At 49.8% G+C, this 20,992-nt stretch overlaps 1 protein-coding gene across 6 annotated transcripts in view; it reads right to left on the reverse strand.

Moving 5' to 3' along the window:
* The window catches only part of LOC105492226 (ATP binding cassette subfamily C member 12), a 72,398-nt gene that overhangs the window by 25,456 nt on the left and 25,950 nt on the right, over positions 1-20,992 (reverse strand). For 4 of the 6 annotated variants that reach the window (XR_011616416.1, XR_003020533.2, XM_011759251.2 and 1 more), the window contains exons 10-18: positions 19,606-19,884; positions 15,373-15,444; positions 12,859-12,983; positions 8,710-8,782; positions 6,863-7,066; positions 5,870-5,923; positions 3,164-3,298; positions 2,975-3,050; positions 2,824-2,895 (exon numbers count right to left, since the gene is read on the reverse strand). Coding sequence is in view for 4 of the 6 variants with exons in the window: in XM_011759251.2 (XP_011757553.2) it covers positions 2,824-2,895; positions 2,975-3,050; positions 3,164-3,298; positions 5,870-5,923; positions 6,863-7,066; positions 8,710-8,782; positions 12,859-12,983; positions 15,373-15,444; positions 19,606-19,884 (1,090 nt within the window). In the remaining 2 variants the exon portion in view is untranslated. The remainder of the gene's footprint in view (positions 1-2,823; positions 2,896-2,974; positions 3,051-3,163; positions 3,299-5,869; positions 5,924-6,862; positions 7,067-8,709; positions 8,783-12,858; positions 12,984-15,372; positions 15,445-19,605; positions 19,885-20,992) is intronic. The other 2 variants (XM_011759248.2, XM_011759250.2) reach the window with 2 other exon arrangements.

Below are 20,992 nucleotides of genomic sequence, written 5' to 3' on the forward strand. Positions count from 1 at the left end.
TAAGGGGGCTGTGACACATCCTTCCACTCGTCCCATGCTCTCAAATTTCCAACACACTTTTGCTCATTTTGTGCTACCTGGTCCTCAGTACAGCCCTGTGAAGTAAGCTTCTATTCTCTTGAGAAATATTTATTAAGCACCTACTATATGCTCAGTCCGGGGGATGCAAGGGTTGTCTTGGTCTATTTCTCCTAGAAGTGGCACCCAAGAAGAGCCTATGAATACGAGGTTTATTTGGGAGCTAAAGGGAATAAGGCATGTCACCAAGCTGGCAACCACTATGGGCCACTGGGGCTTCATCCCATGTGAAGAAATCTCAGAACCAGTGTAGACACACACTCAGGGCTTTTCCACGTGACGAGAGGGATCTGGGATTTTTCTATACCGATTCCTATTGGCCATAGGGTGAAGGCCACTCCCTGGGTGGGGGTGTTAATTCCTGCACTTCCAGCTTGACATGTAGCTGGCAACTCCTAGAAAGAGCCCCCAGGCAAAGGAATGCAGAGGTGGCATTTGGGAGGGGGCTAGGGGTGCTGAAGTGGTAAGGGCACCCTTGTCCTCTGCTACAGAGTAAGCAAGAAAGAGGCAGGTCCTGTGTTCTCAGAGCTCACGCCATGCAGAAGAAAACCAGCGTATACTCCTAGGTTGGCTGCTGCACGGACACCTGATTCCCTCAATGTCTGTCCCACGTTCTTCCATTCCCCAAGGGGAAGGGAAAATGACTGTCAAGTTCTCATGGAAACAAGATTTTGGAGGAAAAGGGATGCTGGACAAAGCAGCTCCCAGCAGCCAGTACTGAATGCATGTCTCTTCCGCTCCTCCACAGAGAAGCGTGAAAACGTCAACTCCAAAGCAGAATTATACACCATACTTGGCTTTTATAAACAGAGATAAATAGAGTTAGAAGAGGGGGCACCCCACGTACAGATTCTGTGCACCCTGGCCCAACAGGAAAAGCTTTCACGCCTCAAAGGCACCTTGCTGAATAGAGCCACCATTACACTCGCTGCCTGGGAACCTGGAGCGCCTTTGAAAATGTTCAGCCTGACTTTAGCCTATTGTGTCTCCCTCGAAACTGCAAAATGAGGGAGACGCCTCAGCGTGTGGGCAGAGTCTAATGAACGGCATCCGGAAGCACAAAAGGGACTGGTCACATCACCTCACAGCCTGCAGGCCAGGGCAGGAGTGCCGCTGATGCTCTGTTTGCCTCAGCTGTGCCTTAGAAGACGCTGTGATGCCAGGCAGGTGGGCAGTGTTGTCTTTAACCAGTTCACGAGTCTTCCCTTCCTCCACCTTTCACAGCCCTTGACAACCCAGTTGTTTATCCTTGAGGACTGCGTCTCTCTCCAGCATGAAATTTCACGATTACACTTTCCTTTCCAGAGAGGGGTGAGTGATGAGGAAGTGAGGAACAGAGATTACTCTCTCCACGGGACCCCAAATCCCGGGCAGCCTGGAGGTTTCTCCAAAAATCACAGAAGAGATATCTGGGTACTTCAGCCCTGGAAGCCTCTGGAACTGCAAAACTATGTTGCCTTTCCAAACGTGCATGCATTTGTCACAAGCACCATTGAGGATGCCAGATCTCATCGATTCCAAGGCTCACTTCTTTCCCCCACATTGTAACATCTCTGGAATCTGGATGTGCCTTCCATTTGCTAGTATGTCATATCATTTAATTAGCAGAGATTTTTTTTTTCTTTCCAAGTGGTAGGTAAAATGGTGGTAGCCTTAAAAAATGGATAGCATCTTAACTTTGATGAAATGTGCTAAGTTTTTTTGTTTCTTTGTTTTTTCGGCTATGCATCATTGAGAAACAGAACTCTAACTTGGAAAGCCACCTTGCTGTGTATACTTTGAGGACTATTGACCCCAGCCCTCTCTGTGTCCAGCATGGGGCAAGGGACAGAGTAGGTACTCTAGGGATGTGGAGTGAAGGCAGGGTGTCTACGGAGGAGAAGAGGTGGCCTGACCAGCTGGCCCCCACCAGGCTCATCTTCCACATCTTGTCTCCCCACCTCCCTGGAATCACCTCTTGCCCTCAACCTCAAGCCCTCTACCCTCTCCCACCTTCTCACTGCAGTTTCCCCAGCAAACTCCTATACAACCTTGAAGGACCAGTCCAAAGGCCACCCCTCTGTGAAGCCCTCCTTGACGTGTTGGTTTCTCTCACCCAAATTCCCCATTACTCTTACTGGTTTCCCATAGATACCCATCTGCCTGTGTCCCCGCCAGACCACAAGATCCTGAGAACACAGGCATCTCTTCTTGCTCTCCCCAGCCCAGCTTGGTACTGGGCACACCGTCAATGCTTAACCTTTATTTGTTGAAAGAATGAATAACCTTATCCCACCTCAATCTCTTCATTGCTTCATAATCCATTCTCAATGCTCCCCATAAAGAGTGGGAAACAGCTCTTGTGTCTGCCTTTGCCTCTGATGAATCCCCGTGCATTACTTTGATCTATGCAGCTCATAATAACTATTAAGCATCACTGTGTGTCAGGCACTATGCGAATCACTTATGTTCATTTTCTCATTTAATCTTTACCAGAAATTGTGGTTGGTACTACTTCCTCATTTTATGGATTAGGAAGCTAAGGTTCAGAGTGGCCAAGTATCTTGCTCAAGGTCACAAAACTAGTAAGTGGTGGAACCAAAATTTGGACTTAGGCAGCGGAACCCCAAGGCACACAGTACCCTAGACCATCCAATTCTGGCTGCGCAAAATGACATGCACAGTGTCTACACTGTGTGTATCCCAAACGGTAGATGCCCAATACATCCTTAAGTGTATGTGACCAAGGGGATGAGTGGTAAATACCTTTTGTGTCTACAAATTCTGAGCCTGTTTCGGATTCTTTTCCTTCATCTTTCTCATTTCCTGGAGCCAAAACTAGGGTGAGAAATAAAGAGAGATCTGTGTCCATTCAAGCCAAGGACAATAAGAGGGATGGGATTCTAACCGATTATACCAGCATCTTCCTGTCTCTCAGCGGGGCTCTCCTTGAAGGCTTCCACCATTGCTGCATTGTAAAGGTGTTCAGGATCCTGGAGACAAAATGGAATTCCTTCTGAAAGCTAAGTGACAGGACGTCTCCCAGGCAGGAAATCCCGAGGGATTCCTCCCCAGTTGCTCCCACACCTGCCCAGGTGTGAGTTACCTTGAACTGCAATCCTCGCAGGTTGTGAATCAGTTTTGCATAGTGCCCTCTCTCCTCCATTAGCTCCTTGTGGGTTCCCTTTTCACAAATCTCTCCATCTTCTAATAAAATAACTTCATCACAAGACTCTAAGAACTGCAGAGGTAAGTGATCGACAATGAACTTCTGCCTGGAAAGGAGAGCCCATGCCAAACTCCTCTCCAACCTTAGTTAGCATGGTTGACTTTAGGTGCCAGATCATTCTTTGTTTGAGGGGGCTGTCCTGTGTGTTGTAGGATATTTACCAACCTCCCTGGCCTCTACCCACTAGATGTCGGTAGCACCCCATCCCAGAGGTGTGACCAGCAATGATGTCTCCGGACATTGCCAAGTGCCTCCTGGGGGCAGGTTGGCCCCTAGCAGAGAACCATTCATCTAGTACCCACAGGTCTCATGAGTCCAAAAAACGCCAGCCTTTGGCTGTCACAGTGAAGCACACTGAATCTTCCTTTGCTACTGCTCCTTAAATGAGCTGCCTTCCTAAGAAATCTAATCATGGCTGCATGCAATGGCTCACGCCTGTAATCCCGGCACTTTGGGAGGGTGAGGCCAATGGATCACCTGAGGTCAGGAGTTCGAGACCCACTTGGCCAACATGGTGAAACCTAATCTCTACTAAAAATACAAAAATTAGCCAGGTGTGGTGGTGTGCACCTATAATCCAGCTACTCAAGAGGTTGAGGCAGGAGAATAACTTGAACCTGGCAGGCGGAGGTTGCAATGAGCCAAGGTGCCACTGCACTCCAGCCTGGGTAACAGAGCAAGACTCTGTCTCAAATAAATAAATAAATAAATAAATAAATAAATAAATAGAAATCTGATCATGGAGATTTGGGGAAAGTAAAACTGACAGTCACTACAGCCAGGACTTGGTAGCGAGGGGAAATACGATCTTCACGAAGGCCCTTCTCTGTTCTAACATTATAAGCCTCCCTCGTCATCCCCATTTAGCCCAGGAGAAGCAGACCATGGTGTGGTCCCCAGGCAACAGGCCACATTCCCTGGCCTGAGGAATTTATGCCAGCTTTATCTATGAGATAAAAACACAGCTACATTTAATGCTGGCATCCCATATTTTGCCCAAAGCACTTCTGTTTTTTTAATTTGAATTCCCTTCACTTCCATATCATTCGTGAGATCAAAGAGTTCTGCTAAGAGGGTTTTCCTTTCATTTTGGAATGAGACACAGAGCTCTCCCCACCAGGATCAAGGAAGTCTGCTCCTAGAGGCAGGCAAGATGCTGAGACTAAAGATGGTTTGACCAAAAGAAGCCTTTGCAGTATGGGCCAGAGGTCTTCCCTGATACTGCACGGTTCATCCAAGGTCAAATCAATCTCTGCTGCTCTTGATTACAAGCCTGAAAGAAGTAGCTGTGTTCCGTCATTGTATACTTGATTGGGCGAGTTGGGAGGGTGCCCAAAGGCTGAATGATAACAGTTCTAACAGCTTGGACAGTTCCAGCCCTCATGCCTCCCTCCCACTAACTGCCCAGCTCTCTGTCTTATTGGCTGATATTTCAGATGGGGAAACGGAGACACTATAAGCCTGCTCCAGTCCCATGGCCTTTTCTGCCTGTGCCACAGCACACACTCCAGCTCCAGGCGCTCCCAGGGAGCCCCCCTCTGGCCAGCAAGTCCCCAATTCACTCCAGAGATATGAGGCCGATTTGAGCAGCTTTGTTCTGCAAACTGTCACCGACTCTGCCCCTGAGTTGGATTTCAGTGGCTGCTCCCAGCCTCTTTTCACTGGTTTCCTTAGAAAAGCGATCACCCATCCCAACCACTCAGATGCTTGTCTATGGGCCTGAGAGTAAGAGAAGAGGGGATAGGCTCTGGAAAAGCCCCGGGCCCCAGTTTGGGGGCTCTGAGTTCCATCCTCCCTGACAAGGGACAGCGGGACTAAGATCTTGTGCCACCTGGTGGCTACCTGCCTCTTCCAACTTGCAAAAAGTGAGATAAAATGACAGGGGAAGGTGGAATCTGAGCAGACGGGCCTGGTGTGAAGATGGCTCCTGCCTGAGGTCATACTACGGCTCAGTCAGTTTCAAAGACTGAACCAGGACCGACGTTGTGATTCCCCTCATGAGGACTCCTGGAGGGACAGCTGTGACCCACACCTGTCAGGGATGACGTATCCCCTCCGGATCCCCAGAGCCCCCAGAGGACAGCCCTCCCTGCTGCAGGGTGTCTCCAGGGAGATTCCAGGTGCAGAGGGGGGGCTGCCAGGTTTAGCACCTGGACTTGGCCAGAGCCCATTCTCAGTCACCTCATGGGGGTCTTGAAGAAATCCAACCTTGTCCTCCATCCTAACTCAGAAGAAGAACTAGGCCAGAAGAAGAACTAGGAGCTCTTGTCCACACCAGCCCAGTGTGATGCTTCCTGGAGGTGCTCAGGCCCACGCAGAGGAAATCTAGACAATCCCCATGTGCAAAATTTGGATGCCTGGAGCTTATTCCGGGGCCAGAACTCTAGCCCCGGGCAAAGGTCGGCTCAGGCTAGGGGCAGCATCACAGCAATGGGAAAGCCTGGTTTTATAGGGTCTTCGAGGAACCCCCTCTTTAGGCTGGTCCTCCTGGCCACTACTGGAGGGTTCTAAAATGCTGGCTGCAGCATCCTATAGCCATGGCAACCTTATTTGCCCCTCCCTCTCCACCCCAGCTTGACTTACCCTTGCAAAGACCTGCTTCCTGTCTCCAGACCAGGCCCTTATGTAACATGTTCTCTGCAGGTAGCAGGAGAGTAAAGAAGATGGGACTCTTGCTCTCCTGCCCCAATAAGCCTTTCAACATAAGTCAATTCCGAGGAATCTCTCATCAGGCAAGGAGACACACACGTGCACGCATGAACACACATGTGCACACACATGCAGTGCCCCCCTTCTCTCGCACATCTCTGGGGATTCCCTTCAAAGAGGAGAGAGGGAGATGGTCTGGAAGCAGGGAAACCTGGCCTGGGAGGAGGAGGTTCTTGGATTCCCACCAGGCATTCAGGACCCCTTATGTGGGACCAATGCAGCGAGGACTATTCCCACCCTGCCAAATTCTCAAATTCACTCAGGTCAAGCCCAGTCACTTTCTTCAGTGAGATTCATGCTCCTTAGCCTGCGACAGTGGCCCTGAGCAGAGAGAGCTTCCCCAAAGCCTCAGCCTTAGTCCCAAAGTCCTGGCTTCCAGCCTCTTTCCCCTGGGGTGTGATGCCTGGGGCATCTGGGCCCCTCATCTAAGAGGTCTGCCACCCCCTGACACCCCCAGTCAAGGTGTCCCTGGCCTCAGGCTTGCCCAGAATTGCTGGATTAAGGGTGGGGCCGTCATTGCTTTCCCTGGCTCCCAGAACTGGGGGAAGCAATCATCCTTTTACCAGGCACCCAGAACTGGGGGAAGGGTGCCCCAGTCCACCCACAGGCAGGACTCAATTGCCTCTAGAGAATCTACCCTCTGGGAAAGGAAAGGTCTTGACCCCACTGAGGCCATGCACAGTGGAACAGGTGGACCTCCTGGGACCCAGGAAGGCTGGGGAATCATGAGTGTCTCTTGCATCCCTGGCTCCCTCCCCACATTCCCAGCTGAAGACAGGCAGATATAGGCAGAATAGGAGGCTCTGTGAGCCTCAGGCACCAGCCACACCCATCCCGTGACCTCCTGGATCCTGCATGTCCCGTCACCTGTAGCTGGTGGGTCACCAGGACGACTGTCTTCCCCCTGAGCGTCTTCTTAATGCACTCCTCAAAGACGTGCTTCCCCACATGGGCGTCCACGGCCGACAGGGGGTCGTCCAGCAGGTAGAGTTGACGGTCAGAGTAGACGGCGCGGGCCAGGCTGATCCTCTGCCTCTGCCCCCCGGAGAGGTTGAGGCCCCGCTCCCCAATCTGTGGACAGCGACAATGCTACTGCCTATTGTCAGGCCACCCTGAAGTGCTTGGGCAATGGAAGCTTCCTGGAGCTTTTCAGGACTCAGGGAAAAGATGTACACACTGATCCTCACCTCGTCCAAGTTCCTCCGCCCCTTACGGGGCCCCCAGTCACACGAGACTCTGTGGTGAGTGGAAGTGCTCCACTTGTCTACCTCTCCAGGAAGCCTGGTGAAGCCTGGTGGGCAGCGGCAACTAGGACAAAGCTCTTTCCCATGAGGAGTGAGGGGTGCTCGTCTCACAAGACCCCAGCCCAGTGCAGATCCCACGGGGAGGGGCTACGTCATTATTACCACCAAAGGGAATTGGGTGAGCAGAGAGCTGGGGAGAATGCAGCAGTGAACCAGAGGGAAACGTGGTTGGGTGCAGATGGAAAAGGGAGTTCCCTATTTTATTTACTTGGAGAGCAACTATCCCATCCCTAGGCAACTCTACGCACTGTGGAGAGATAAGCCTTGACTTCCTAGTTCATCATCACTACCCTAAGGCCTGGCACCACGCTGGGCACAGAATAGGTGCTCAGCAAATATTTACGGAAAGGATGATTGCTTACTGTAGGTGATTCTATCCAATGGAACCCAAAGTGAACCCCACGTGTTCAGCCAGGCATTGAGCTAGGCACGGGGTGGGACACACAAGCTGGACAAGAGAAGTCCCCTCTCCCTGGGGAGCTCCACGGTGGGCAGGTTAGTTATGTACATAATAGCAGCAGCAAGCAGAATTTCACAAGTGCCTGCTGAGAAGCATCAACAGAGTTCTTTGGAGCAAATTATTCAGGTGGTGGGACTTGGGAAAGCCTTCCTTAAGGAGGTAGATCTGGGGTTGAAACTCAAAGGGTAGTGATGCCACAGGAGCAGAGACTTAGAGGCTAGGAGGTGAGTGGACACTTTGGCAGGCAGGTAGGAGCACGGCCTGGAAGGGTGAACCAGGGCTGCAGTGTGGGAGGTCTCAGATGCAGGCCAGGAAGGCTTCACGGCCATTCCCTTGGGGAGGCAGACTGAGGGCACCAATAGAGAAAGACACCCCAAACTGGCCTTTCCTCAGAAAGCCTTAGCCTTCTGGTCTCCTCTGGGGCTCCTGGGCAAGGTGAGGAACATTGTGCAGAGGGCATAAGAAGGGTGGGGACCCGAGATGGCAAGGTGACTCCCTGGGTCTCTTGGGGTGGCAGGCTCAGCCCAGGATGGAGCTAGCACTTTGGACAAGCACCCCAGGGGGCAATGTTTAGAGGTGACCCCCATACTCCTGGCCTGGGCAGAGCCAGTGAGGCAAGAAGGGGCCCTGGTTTGGAGGACAGAGCCGGCCCTCGGGATGAGGAAGCAGTTTTCACCAGAAACCCTTCCTAAGATGACAGGCAGATTGGGAGTAGCCCCAAGAAGTGACTACACTGTGCCAAACACCAGTAAGCTTGGTGTCACATCCACTGTGACATCCAGCAAGTATAGATCCAGAGGGAGAATTCAGAACGGGTGGAACCTGAGCTTTGCCCACACGTTCTTGGGGCATCTGGATGTGGAACCGGGGCTTGCTGGCCTCAGCCCTTTGGACCTGAGCAAATGTACTGTGTGCAGCAACAGTGGGCTTGCGCTCCCAGCCCTGCTCACCTCAGTCAGGTCTCCATAGGGGAGGTTGCTCAGGTCCTTCTGCAGGCCACAGACGCGGACCGTGTGCTGATACCTGTTGGTGCAAAGCTCAGAAGTAGCTGGGTGAGAAAGACCGCAAGCACCGCTGCCCTGGGCTGTTTCCACAGGCACTGCTGGTGTCGCTGGGACAAGGCCAGGGGTGGCGAGTGCTACGTCCAAGGCTCCCTGACCAGTCGATCTGCCTTCAATGACCCAAGGGTGGCGTCCCATTGACCACTGGCCCCTCCCCTGACCTGATGCAGAGTTGATTCAGGAATGGCTCCTCCCCTGGCAGGGTTCTTGCTAGACAGGGAAGAAGACAACAGTGAACAGGAAAGCACTGCAAGGAACACTGAGGGCGCCACCTGCTGGACGCTTGTGGGAGTCAGAGGAGGGGGTCACCCATGGGGGCTGCAGTCACTGGGGACCGCCTCCTGGGGGGCGCAGGGCTGAAGCAGGACCGTGGGTGGAAGAGAGGGTGTGTGTGAAGGAGGCTAACAGCAGGGGGCTGGGTGGTCACAGATGACGACCTTGACATTTGCCCAGCCCCTTCACAAAGCTACTCCATCCACCCCTCACTGCTACTCGGTTGGAGAAAACAGTTTTCTCCCCTGCGACAACTCAGGACACTGAACCGAAGGGAATGGCACCTGAGGTGAGGGGGTGGAATGGGAGAGAGAGTGGGACTCCTGCTCTTTGGGCCTCTTGGCCTCTCCATTGTGCCCCCTCAGCGTCACCCTCTGCCTAGCCCTGCAGCCCAGGCTTTGGGGAGTTTGACAGCTGAGGCCCTAGCCAGCTCTGCAGCAGCCAAGTCGCCAGGACTAGCACCCTGTCCTGCAAAAAGCAGCAAAGCTGTGGGGTTGGCCCCACAGTGGTCCCCAGGGGCATGACCCCGCTGTGCCCCAGGGGAGGCCTTTGGGGACTTTTGGCACCGAGGAACCTAAGACCATCAGTGCTCACTGGGATGTCGTCCCCATGTTACGACAGATGCCCACACCCTCCTCCCTACGTTTTCTCTGCAACTCAGCCTCACTCAGACAGCCCCACCATAAGCAGAACCTTCCCCAGGCATCACAGAGCCCCCGCACAGCCGCCTTGGGGACCCAACTCCTGCTCAGGATGCCTGTAGTGCCTGGTTCAGGTGTGTGCTCCCTCCCAGCAGCTGCTGAGCAGCACCACTGGGCCTTTAGGTTTCTGTCCTGCTCGGCGGGTTGCCTGCCTCCACAACGGCTGATTGGTTGGTGGATGACAGATTGACTGATTGGTATCATTGGCATTATCATCATCAGGACCCTCTTTCCTTCAGTGAGTGACAATGGGCAGGTCTCACAACTCAGACATCGAAAGACAAACCTTCCCAATAAAGAGGCAAGAAAGAGAGCAGATAGGCATGAGCAGCTGCCCTTCCGGTTGCACACAGGCCCCAAAATAGAACCTGGGCACGGCCCGAGCATCGTGCCCACACACAAACTTTAGGGTTGGCGTACACAGCAGTTATGATGAGGGGCCTTGGAATCAGAGAATGGGTTTGACTCCAGCTGGGCGACCTTGGACAAGTGACTGTACCTCCCTGATCCTCCCTCTCTGCTCTATAAAACTGTGCAAACAACAAACTCTCATTGGGTTGTTGTGAGAATGGAGCAGAAAAACATGTGAAGCCATTAGCACAGTGTCTGCTACATGGCAAATTCTCCATCAGTGGGGGCCATAATTGCTATTACTACATTTGCCAATCTGCGACTACAAGACTCAGACAGCGCAGCACATCTTCCTCCCCTCAACACCTCCCACCTTCAATTGCCTCCCACCCTCCTGCTTCCTATGGCCCTGAGAGCCACAGTTTCTGCCCTAGGAGCAAAATCTCTGCTAAATATGCCACGTATGAAGGATGCTAGATCCATCTTTCAAAGCCCAATTCAAGTGCCATCTTCTCTTCCCTGATCCACCATCCTCTCATGATCTCTGCTGCCTTGGAACAATCCGAGCACAGTCTCCCGCCACCTGGCTCATTCCTCCCTGATGCACTGTCATTTCTGTGCATTTCTTATAGCCCCTTCCAGGCTTGAGCATCTTAAGGGCAAAGATACACCTGAGCCATCTCTGTCCCCATGTGCCCTGCATGCTGAAGGCATTTGGCACATATTTGTCCTCTGAACGTCATTTTGATGAATAAGGCAACCCTCTGTCCAGTCCGCTTCCACAGACAGAGAAGGTGCTCCAGGTGGGTGGCACAGGCCAAGAGATGCTGAGCAGAGTAATTTGGCTGCACTGATCACTGACTCCTGCACTGATCACCTTCCTGCCACACCTGAGCCTCCTGGCCACAGGACGGCATGGCCAGGGAAGAGGAGGTGAATTGACGAGCCTCTTGATGAGAATATATATGCTGGCCATGCCAGCCAGCAGGGACAGAGTTGGTGGGTAAGATGAAAGAGGCCAAACTACCGCTGCAGAGCTGACAGCCAGATTCCTAAAACCAACTCTAATTCTCTTAATTCAGCATTGTGATGCCTGGGAAGGTTTCTGAGTGACCCAGCTGTCAGGCAGCTCCAGCTCCAGACAACTGATGTTGATCTGGAGCTCAAGGTCTAAGTCCAAGACTCAACTCTGACATTTAATAGCATTTAATACCTTGGGAGGGTCAACTCACCTCTCTGGGCCTTTTTCTTTATCTGTAAAATGGGGATATAATGCCATGATCTCCCTAAATGGGTGGTTATGGGACTCAAATGAGAGAATGTACATGGCAATACACCAAGCTAAGCAAAGAACCATAGGAACCCATTACTTTCCAGAGCTTAAAGATGATGGTCCAATCAATGGTGAATTGGATAAAGAAAATGTGGTATACACACCATGGAATACTATGCGGCCATAAAAAAGAACAAAATCACGTAGCAACATGAGGCAGCTGGACTTCATTATCTTAAGTAAATTCACACAGAAACAGAAAACCAAATATCACATGTTCTCATTTATAAGTGGGAGCTAAACCTCGGGTATGCACAGACATAAAGATGGTAACAAGAGGTGGGGGGATTGCAAAAGGAGGGAGGGTGAGAGGGCACAGGGATGAACAGCTTCCCATTGGGTACTATGTCCACTAGAGAGTGAACAGGATCAGTAGAAACCCAAACCTCAGCATCACACAATATACCCCTGTAACAAAGCTGCACCCCCTGAATCTAAAATTAAAATTTAGAAGAAATCGAACATTTCAGAAGTAGGGAGAGAATAACTATAGAAATGTCCAAGGTGATCACGGTATTAATGAGTTATGAAATGTTCTTAGAGAAAATATTTCTCCCCAAATTGCTGTCTGTTCATTACATACTACAGTTATTACAAATACATACTCATAATTTTCCTGTTGAAAACATTTACAATATACTCTTTTAGTACTTTTGAAACATGCAATACGTTAAAATTTATCATTGTCACTATTCTGTGCAATAGATCACTAATGACTATTTCTTCTGTCTAATTGAAACTTTGTACCCTTTGGTCAACATCTCTCCTTTCCCCTCACTCCCCTCTCCCCCAGCATCCTATATCAAAACACAAAAGTGTACCCCATAGATAGATGTAATTATGTCCATTTAAAAAATAAAATAATATTAAAAAGTTGATGGCTCAAAGTAAATCGAGTAATTATAAGTTGAGCTTTGTTTTTGTGTAGTTAGATCATTCTGAGGACACTAACAGCGATAATATATCCTGATAGCTCTGATGTCAATTAATAATGTCAGGGCTGACTCACTACATACTTGCTCATGATTTCAAGCAGTTTTGGGTACTCAGCCTAAAGCAAAATTGCTGGATTCATTTTTCTCTAGTCAGACCACATATGCCCTGTTGCAGAGAACCTCGGAACATATGTTCCTCTGCCCTGGGAATGAAGTACCGATTCTATCCTCTTCCCAGTGTGCAGTCACAGGTCTGCAGAAGTTGCCTCTCCTTAACGCTTGGTTCAGGAAGAGGAAAACCAGTGCCTGTGTGGATCTGATGAATGTTTAATGGGAATTCATTAAACTCAGAATCCACTTAGCAGTCATTACCAACAGCATCAGCATCTGTAGGAGAGTGTGCACCCAACGCAAATGTGCCTCCTGCTTTAAGAGTTAATATTACCTTTGGTGATCATACTTTTCTCCAAAGAGTATGTTTTCTCTCACATTTCCATGAAAGATCCAAGCCTGCTGTGAAACGTAGGCCAAAGTTCCATTGACCGCCACCACCCCTTTCTGCAGCTGCATCTGGAACAACAAAACCAGAGAAGCTTCAGGAGCCAAGCCTTGAGGACGTTTCCTCCAGTGCCCGTTGCACCCTGCCACCCACCTATTCCACAAGTATTGGTTACAAAGGTGCAAAAGCATCGACAGGATGTCTTGTCCATGCACCAGAAAGCCCAACCATGCAGATGGAGAATCTCAGAGTCAGACACCTGCACGGAGCCAGGCAGGGAATGTTTGAAAAGAGTCAGTGGTAAGCTCTGCTGCAAATGGGAGAGCTTGGACTCCAGGGCTGCTCCCAGTGCACATGGCACCTGGCCCCAACTACAACAGGGTGTTCTCTCAACAGACTCTTCACAAGAAGCTCCCCTTCCTCCAGGTGCACTGGCTGGACCCAACCCTGCTCAGCCAGGCCCTGGGAGCAGGGCACCACCTGCATGGCTGTGGGCGCTAGCCTTCGCACACCCCATCTTCGGGAAGCAGCCTTGACTCAGTTGCATCGTTGGTGCCATGAAAGGATGCAGGCCTGATGGGGCGGGATTTTCTAATTTGTCAAGAGGAGTCAAAGATCCAGTTTTCCATGAAATCTTTGGACTTTTAAAGCATGCGGCAATCCAATTAAAACTATGCACGGGCTCCAGTTTGTGACCCTGAGTACATACGCTCATTTAAGATGACCCCTCATGGGGGCAACCAATACACAACGGTAGACAGTGGGGATGCAATGTTCAAAGCTATCAACAGAAGGGACATGTGGGGCAGGCCACAGTGCTCAGGGCTGATGCTCACGGGGCAGTGGCAGTGGGTCCAGGGGCAGAGGAGGAGAGTCACCAAGGCAGCCAAAGGATGTGATGCCATTTCACCTCAGGAGTTGTCCAATGGACAAAGAATTCAATTTGGAGAAGAGACCATGATGATAACAATAATAATCATAGTATTTTTAATGTGTAGGGTATATTCCGTGCACTGAGTTAAGAGTATGTTCAATGTTTATCACCATGACTGGCCTTGCAAATTATCCTATAGTCAACTATTGCTTACATAATCTCATTCGATCCTCACCACAACTCTCCTTAGCCCCATTTTACAGACAAGGAAACCAAGAGGTTTTATGAGGCTCAGAGAGGTTAAGTTACCTGCCCAAGGCTAAGCAGTGAGCATGTGGCAGAAACAGCTGGGGAAGCCAGGCTATCCAGAGTGCCCCCCTGCCTCCCCAGTGACCACAGCAAGGGGCCTGATCCCACCACTGTTGCGTGGGAGATAGATGCAATGTTATCTCAAAATTTCCGAAGGATAAAAATTAAAAGGAGGCAAATTTCACTCCAGTATACATCAAAATTCTCCAAAAAGGGAACTGGCTGTGACATGTTGAGTTTCCCATCACTGGAGCTATCCGAGCAGAAGTTGGGTCATCTCTTATGCAGTAGGATGCTATTAAGAGTATTCACATGATTATGTGGGGAATTGAGCTGAGTCACCTCTATGGCTCCCGCTGACTCATCATGGAGGCACACACTCTAAGAGCGTGGGTGACCTCAGGAACTCATCTGATTCAGCCCCCACCTCCGCCTGCAGGCAGGGAAGGAGTTGTCATTCTTTCTACAGATGAGTCAACTGAGGCCAAAAGAAGTCACTCATATTAAAACTCATAAGACACATCCCACCACCACCCTATTCTGGAATCTCCACTTCTTCAGAAGTACCCTGATCTCTTCCTGAAAGAGGCAATCCCAGCTTCACAAACTTCCCTTTAGCAACAGCAGAGTGGGGAGAAAGAGGACTTAGCATTTTTTTTCCCACAAAGCTTATTCATGTGGGACGCGACGTGGAAACCATGGTGACATAGAGGTTTGTAAAAACTACAAATGGCTTGGCCATTTTCCCTGGGGTCACCCAACTAGAAGGAGCAGAGAAGGGACAAGGACCCAAGTCCCCTCCCTCTTCCTACCCCAAGGTTTGCAGAGAAGCTGGGGGCACGAGCTGCTTTAGTTCAGGCATAAAATACATCTATAGTCACTGTGAGCTCCTGACTCCAAAGTCCTTCCACACCAAGCTGCCTCGCTGGCATTTCTAAATCAGGGCAGCCCAAGTCATGGAGAAAACCATGGGTTTAAGGACCCGACTTTCCTTTGACCAAGATGGAGCTTTAGGCAAAGAGGCAATCCATTCAATAGACCTCCTCAATGGCAAACTTAAGAGTTTGTGAAAAACTCAGCCTCATCTGGCCCAGGGGCCTGGAGCTGCTGAGCGTACTAACCTCCCAGAAATGATCGTGAACCACATGCACAGTGTCCAGTGCAACCGAGGCCATCTGCTAGGTCCACTGTTCTCATGGCACCACACCTGACCAGAAGGGAGCCACTTCATTGTCATGTTAATGTTCCATCCTCACAGCACTCATCACACAGCTTACCTGTCCTAGGAGAGCTGCAAGGAGGGAGCTCTTTCCACTTCCCACATTCCCACATATTCCCAAGATCTTCCCCTGCCAGAGAAACAGAGATAGGACACAGTCACTCTCTCCCACTTCTTAGAGGGTCTGGCCCAAAGGTGCTGCTCTCAAACTATGCTGGTCAGGCCAGGCGGAGAACAATGGGTCACTGCTGGCTTCGGGCATGGCAGCTGCAGCCACACCACCCCAGCCCCGCATATACACAGCCTGGGAGGAGGATGCAGGAATGTAAGTCTTAATTAACTGCTTTCCCTTTTGTGGCATAACCAAGCACCCAGAGGGCTTCTAGAAATCATGTAAGATCACTGGTGTGAAACAGCCTTGTGCTGGTCTGGGAGCCACAGGCCTTGAACATGAAGGCTACTCTGTGCTCAGACTCCAGAAAAGCAAATCTAATGGGATGCAAAAGGCTGTACAACCCAGGGGGACTAGGGTACCTTTTGAAGTATGAAGATCTAGGGGCTTTTCAAAAATCTTTTTTTAATGGAATCCTCCACCATAACAACTCAATCTGGAACTACTGAGAAGTTACACTATTCTAACATTCTACAGCTCTAGATTTATTAATTCAACCAACAAATCATTATTAGAGCCTGCTATGTGCCAAGCACTGTTCCAACCACCAGCAAGAACAGCAATGAACACAACAGGCAATGGCCTGCGTCTGCCCTCATGAAACTTACCTTGTAGTCAGGGGGAGATGGACAGGAAGCAAGACAAATTAAATGTGGGGCAGGCACATATTTGCTTGCCATGGAGAAAAATAAAGCAGGAAAGAGACAGGGAGTGGGCTGGAGGCTCGGGGATACAAGGAAAGCCTTACTGGAAAGGTAGATGTCTTAGCTTGAGTTTTCCCAGAAACACATCTTGAATCAAGGATTTGAATGAAAGTCACACTGTCATTTGGAAGGTGCAGGAAATTCCAGTAGGGAAGAGGAGAAGTGATACAGGAAAGGGAAGGTGGCCCATCAAGGGCAGCCTATTGGGTCAGCTCCCTAACAGAATATCCTACACAGAAGGCAAACGGAACTCAACCCTGCAGGGAAACTGGAGGAAACTCTGGGGAACTGACTATAGCTTTGTCCCACCCAATGGCAGAGGAGGTGGGGTATTGATGCCCCAGCAGTCATTGTTTGAGGGCTGCTCTCTACTCTGTGAAGGTCTTTATAGAGGTGTGCAGAGCCCTTGGGCACAGATGTGGATAAGGCAGTTGGAAGATGGCCAGGAAACACTTAGAGGTCCAGGGCACATGGGCAGGGACAGCATCTGCCACAGGTGACAGTTGGGTAAGACCTGAAGGAGGTAAGGAAGGGTGCCATAGGGTATCTGGGGAGAATCACTGCAGGCAAACAGCCCACGTGGAGACTGATGTGGAAGCATGCCCACTCTTGTGTTCAAGCAGATATTGCAATACTGCACTTGCAGCATCCGAGAACATTCTCACATAGGCCTGCTCCCTGCAATCCCCTTAGGGCAAACATGCCCAACATGGGGCCAAATATGGCTTTTTTCCCACCCCAAGCTAGACCAGAAAGGCACATCCCCTGTCTGCCACTCTCAGCACATGATAGTTGCTGCCTGTCATCAATAACTCCTTACACAAGGTCTTTGTTGAATCCCAGGCACCTTGGGATAAAATAGTGATCCACACAGATGCCTCCCTGCCCTTGCAGAGCCCACATGGATATAAATCTGGTTGGCTCAGTGCAATTGAGCTCAGATTTCAGTTAAGTCCCACTGAGTGCCACCTACTTTGCCTTCTCGCCACTCTCCCCATGAAGCACCTGACTTCCCCCACCCTGCCTTCCCATTTGCCTCCAAGAGGCCTCCATGAACTTCCCGTGTTCTAAGGACTTCCTGGCCACGCAGTGGCTTTGCTAATGTGCTATTCCATATGCTGATGACTCTGGAATTCCTGCGTCATGAAATGAAGCTGGATCTATTTAGTTTTCCTAAAAGGACTTCAAGGAACTGGGGCATTAAAGAGACCGCGGATGTGATGCAGCCTCACCAGGTATTTGGTTGCCCTCTGAGTCCTGTCCACTTCTTGGGGCCAAATAAGAAGCCTTCTAGATTCATCCTTGTCTTTAGCAGAAAATCCATGAGGCCTGTATCCTCTGATGATTCTCCCAACAAACATTGCTGGCCACCTTCAAGCCAGGGGCTGGGCTTGGGGATAAGCACATAACTGTGAACAAAAAACCCTGACCCCATGGAGGATCCAGTCTGATGGAATTGAGGAGGAGCTAAACTTGGAAAAACTTGGATGTCCTCAATGTAGAACAGTTGAAGGCAGCACTTAAGCTGGGCATAATTGTTAAAGAAAAAGGCAACAATCATACTTAACATCAGCTGAGACTTACTATGGGCTTAGCATTTTTCTGTGGTATCTGAGTTCCCCCTGCCACCTTGTGAAATGGGTACTTCTATGAAATGCATGGTTCAGGTAAAGAAACAGAGGCTCAGGGAGCTTCAGCAAGATGTCCAGAGTCAAGCAGCTAAGAAGTAGCTGTGCCTGGAACTGCGGTCCCCCAGGCTCCAGAGGCAACACTGCATTGCCCCCACTGTATCTTCAATTTATTCCACAAAACACTGACCGCATCTTGAGGCAGGAATTCCAGAGTCACTGACATATGGAATAGCACATTAGCAAAGCCATTGCGTGGCCAGAAAGCAGCGTCCTTAGAACACGGAAAGTTCACGGAGGCCTCTTAGAGGCAAATGGGAAGGCAGGGTGGGGGAAGTCAGGTGCTCCACGGGGAGAGTGGCGAGAAGGCAAATAGGTGGCACTCAGTGGGACTTCGCTGAAATCTGAGCTCAGTTGCACTCAGCCAACCAAATATCGTTTCCGATGAATCCGTGGCAGATAGCCTTGTTAGCTACAAGAGGTACCATTCTCACACCAGCTATTGAGGTTGACATTGCATAATAAATGAGAACCTCTGGCACAGGGAAAGAGTGAGTCAACAGGATGAGAGATTAAAATACTAGGCACAAGATTAATGTTGAGGCCTCTGCAGCAAAATCAACACTGTCACCCTGGGAGTGTGCTGCTGAGTTCCCAGAGCAAGAAAGAGATGCATGCAGGAGATGCAGGAGGAGGCCAAACATTCCCTAAATCCACAGCGTTGCCTGAAATCTCCATCCCCCAATCTTGAGGGGAGAGAACAACAAACAGACTCTGGCTGGCTTGGCTGGCTTAGCCCTTAGCTGGGTTGCTTGTTATCTCAGTTTGCTTTTTACAAGAGGAGTATTTCCTGGTGGTTAAGAGCCCAGACTCTGAGGCCAGGTGCCCTGGATATGAAACCCTCCCCTGCCACTTGCTAGCTATGTGACCTTGGGCAAGCCATTTAACCCTCTTGTTCCTCAGGCTCCTCAACCATCAAGTGGGGGCAGTTATGATGCCTAGTTATTGGGGTGGTTGAGTTTATTATGTACCTGGTAAACAGTAGTGTTCAAAATTATCAGTCATTATCATCTATCGTAATATTCCAATGTGAAATTAAGAACATATCTAGGGCAGGAGCAGTGGTTCATGCCTGTAATCCCAGCACTTGACCCAGGAGGCCAAGACAGAGAATCACTTGAGGCCAGGAGTTCGAGCCCGGCCTGGGAAATATAGCAAAACTCCATCTCTATCAAAAAAAAAAAAATTAATTTAAAAATTATCCCTCTTTCTCCTGGTAAATAAAAAAAATTTTTAAATTATCCAGGCGTGGTGATGCATGCTTGTAGTCCCAGCTACTTGGGAGGCTGAGGCAGGAGGATCGCTTGAGCCCAGGAGTTTGAGGCTGCACTGAGCTTTGATTTCACCACTGCACTCCAGCCTGGGCAAAACAGTAAGACCCTGTCTCACACACACAAAAAGAGAACAAATCTAAAAGGATTTATGAAAGCTAGTCAGTTCAAGCCTAGCCACCTGGAGTGGACTGTTCATTCAAAATTGCAACTGACTCTAAGGCAAGTACTACAGATCAGAATGAATATAACCACCGTCTTCTCCACACTTGGAGACAGGGCCTCCAATGTTCATGTATGTAGTTTTAAAATTGGGGGAAAAATACAGGGACTCTGGTTAGAGACATCCCATCACCACCTTCAGCTCTAACTGAACTGTATCAGACCTGGAGAAGGCTGTAGCTATGCAATGCAAGGAGGAGGGCTGTAGGTCACACCTGTGCAACACACACCTACCTTTCTCACCACAAAGCTTATGCTGTGCAGAACCGACTTGAGGCTGCCACTTTGCTCCTCTGGGCCAGTGGCTCCCTTGGCGGGTGGACTCCACTCACTGTATGCCTCTGACCTCTGTTTCTTGAATAAATGCCTTTTCTGGTTCTGCACTTTCTTTGGGTCACTTTTCCTGCTGGCTTCATGCTCCCATGTCAAGGTGGCATTTGCTAAAAGCAAGACAGTATCTGGGTCTTCTGGTTGGGTGATGTAAGATGGGGGGCTTTTATCTATGAGAATTTTCTAAGATTAAAGAGACAAAATTAACTGAGCAGATGTCATCCATTTGCAAGAATCATCCCAATATATCTCCTAATGACCCCAAATCACAGTTTTGGCCATTCTAACCCAGCACATCCAGGAAAGAGGTTCTGAAATTATTCCCCCAGGAGAAGCTGCAGCAGAAATAGTCCACTAGCTCATGCTATCTGGGACAGTTGCCTCTTTAACCACAAGGCCTATGTGGGTCACCCACATTGGAGAATACTGATCCCAACCACATTTCACCCTTGTGCCCAAGACAGTCTTACCAGTCTTTGGGCAGTGGACTTCACTGCTTGGCACTAAATGCTTATGAAACCAAGGTCATATGCTCAGTCTCTGCTGTGTCCTCTTCCTAGGCCACTCAGTCCAGTTCGACAAAACATTTGCTAAGCCCTAACCATGTGCCAGACTTTGGGGTAAAAGCAGAAATGCAAATATAAATAAGGCACAGTTCCTGTCCTTGAAGAGATTACAGTCTGGAGGGAGATGAGAGCATGCACGGATTGTTTCTGTAAAATGTGATGAGGACAAAGCACTGCGACTGCCAGAGAAGGGACACTTGGCTTCTCATTCTCGAGGTTCACGCACTTGGTGCTTGAGCTGGGTCTGTACAGGTGTTGTATAGGCAGAGATGAGAAAGGGAAAGAGGATGACAGCATTCTACCTGAGGGCCCAGCATGGGCAAAGGCAAGGAGCATGCAAAGGCATGGTTTTGTTGGGGTGGCGGCATGAAACAAGCAATTCAGGATTACTGAGGCACAGAGTTCAAATTGGGAAGGGAGGGGGACACAAAACTGAGAACGCACAGATGGAGAGCCTGGAGGGGACAAGGGTTCAAGGATTTTGAGCAGGTGCGAATGAGTATTGGTAATCAGACCAGTATTTTAACAGCTCTCTTTGGGTTGAGAGCTATATGGACTTGAGAAGAATGTTAGAAAAAGAAGGGTTAGGTCATAAATCACTGCACTAATCAGATAAGAGATGAGGGAGGCCTCGATTGAAGGCAGTGGCAGTAGGGACAGAGTGAAGGTTGAGGAGTCAAGAAATGCCACCCTTTATCTAGTCTAAGAAGCACCTTTATTTTTTT

This window comes from Macaca nemestrina, chromosome 18 (assembly GCF_043159975.1).
Source record: "Macaca nemestrina isolate mMacNem1 chromosome 18, mMacNem.hap1, whole genome shotgun sequence".
Taxonomy (NCBI): domain Eukaryota; kingdom Metazoa; phylum Chordata; class Mammalia; order Primates; family Cercopithecidae; genus Macaca; species Macaca nemestrina.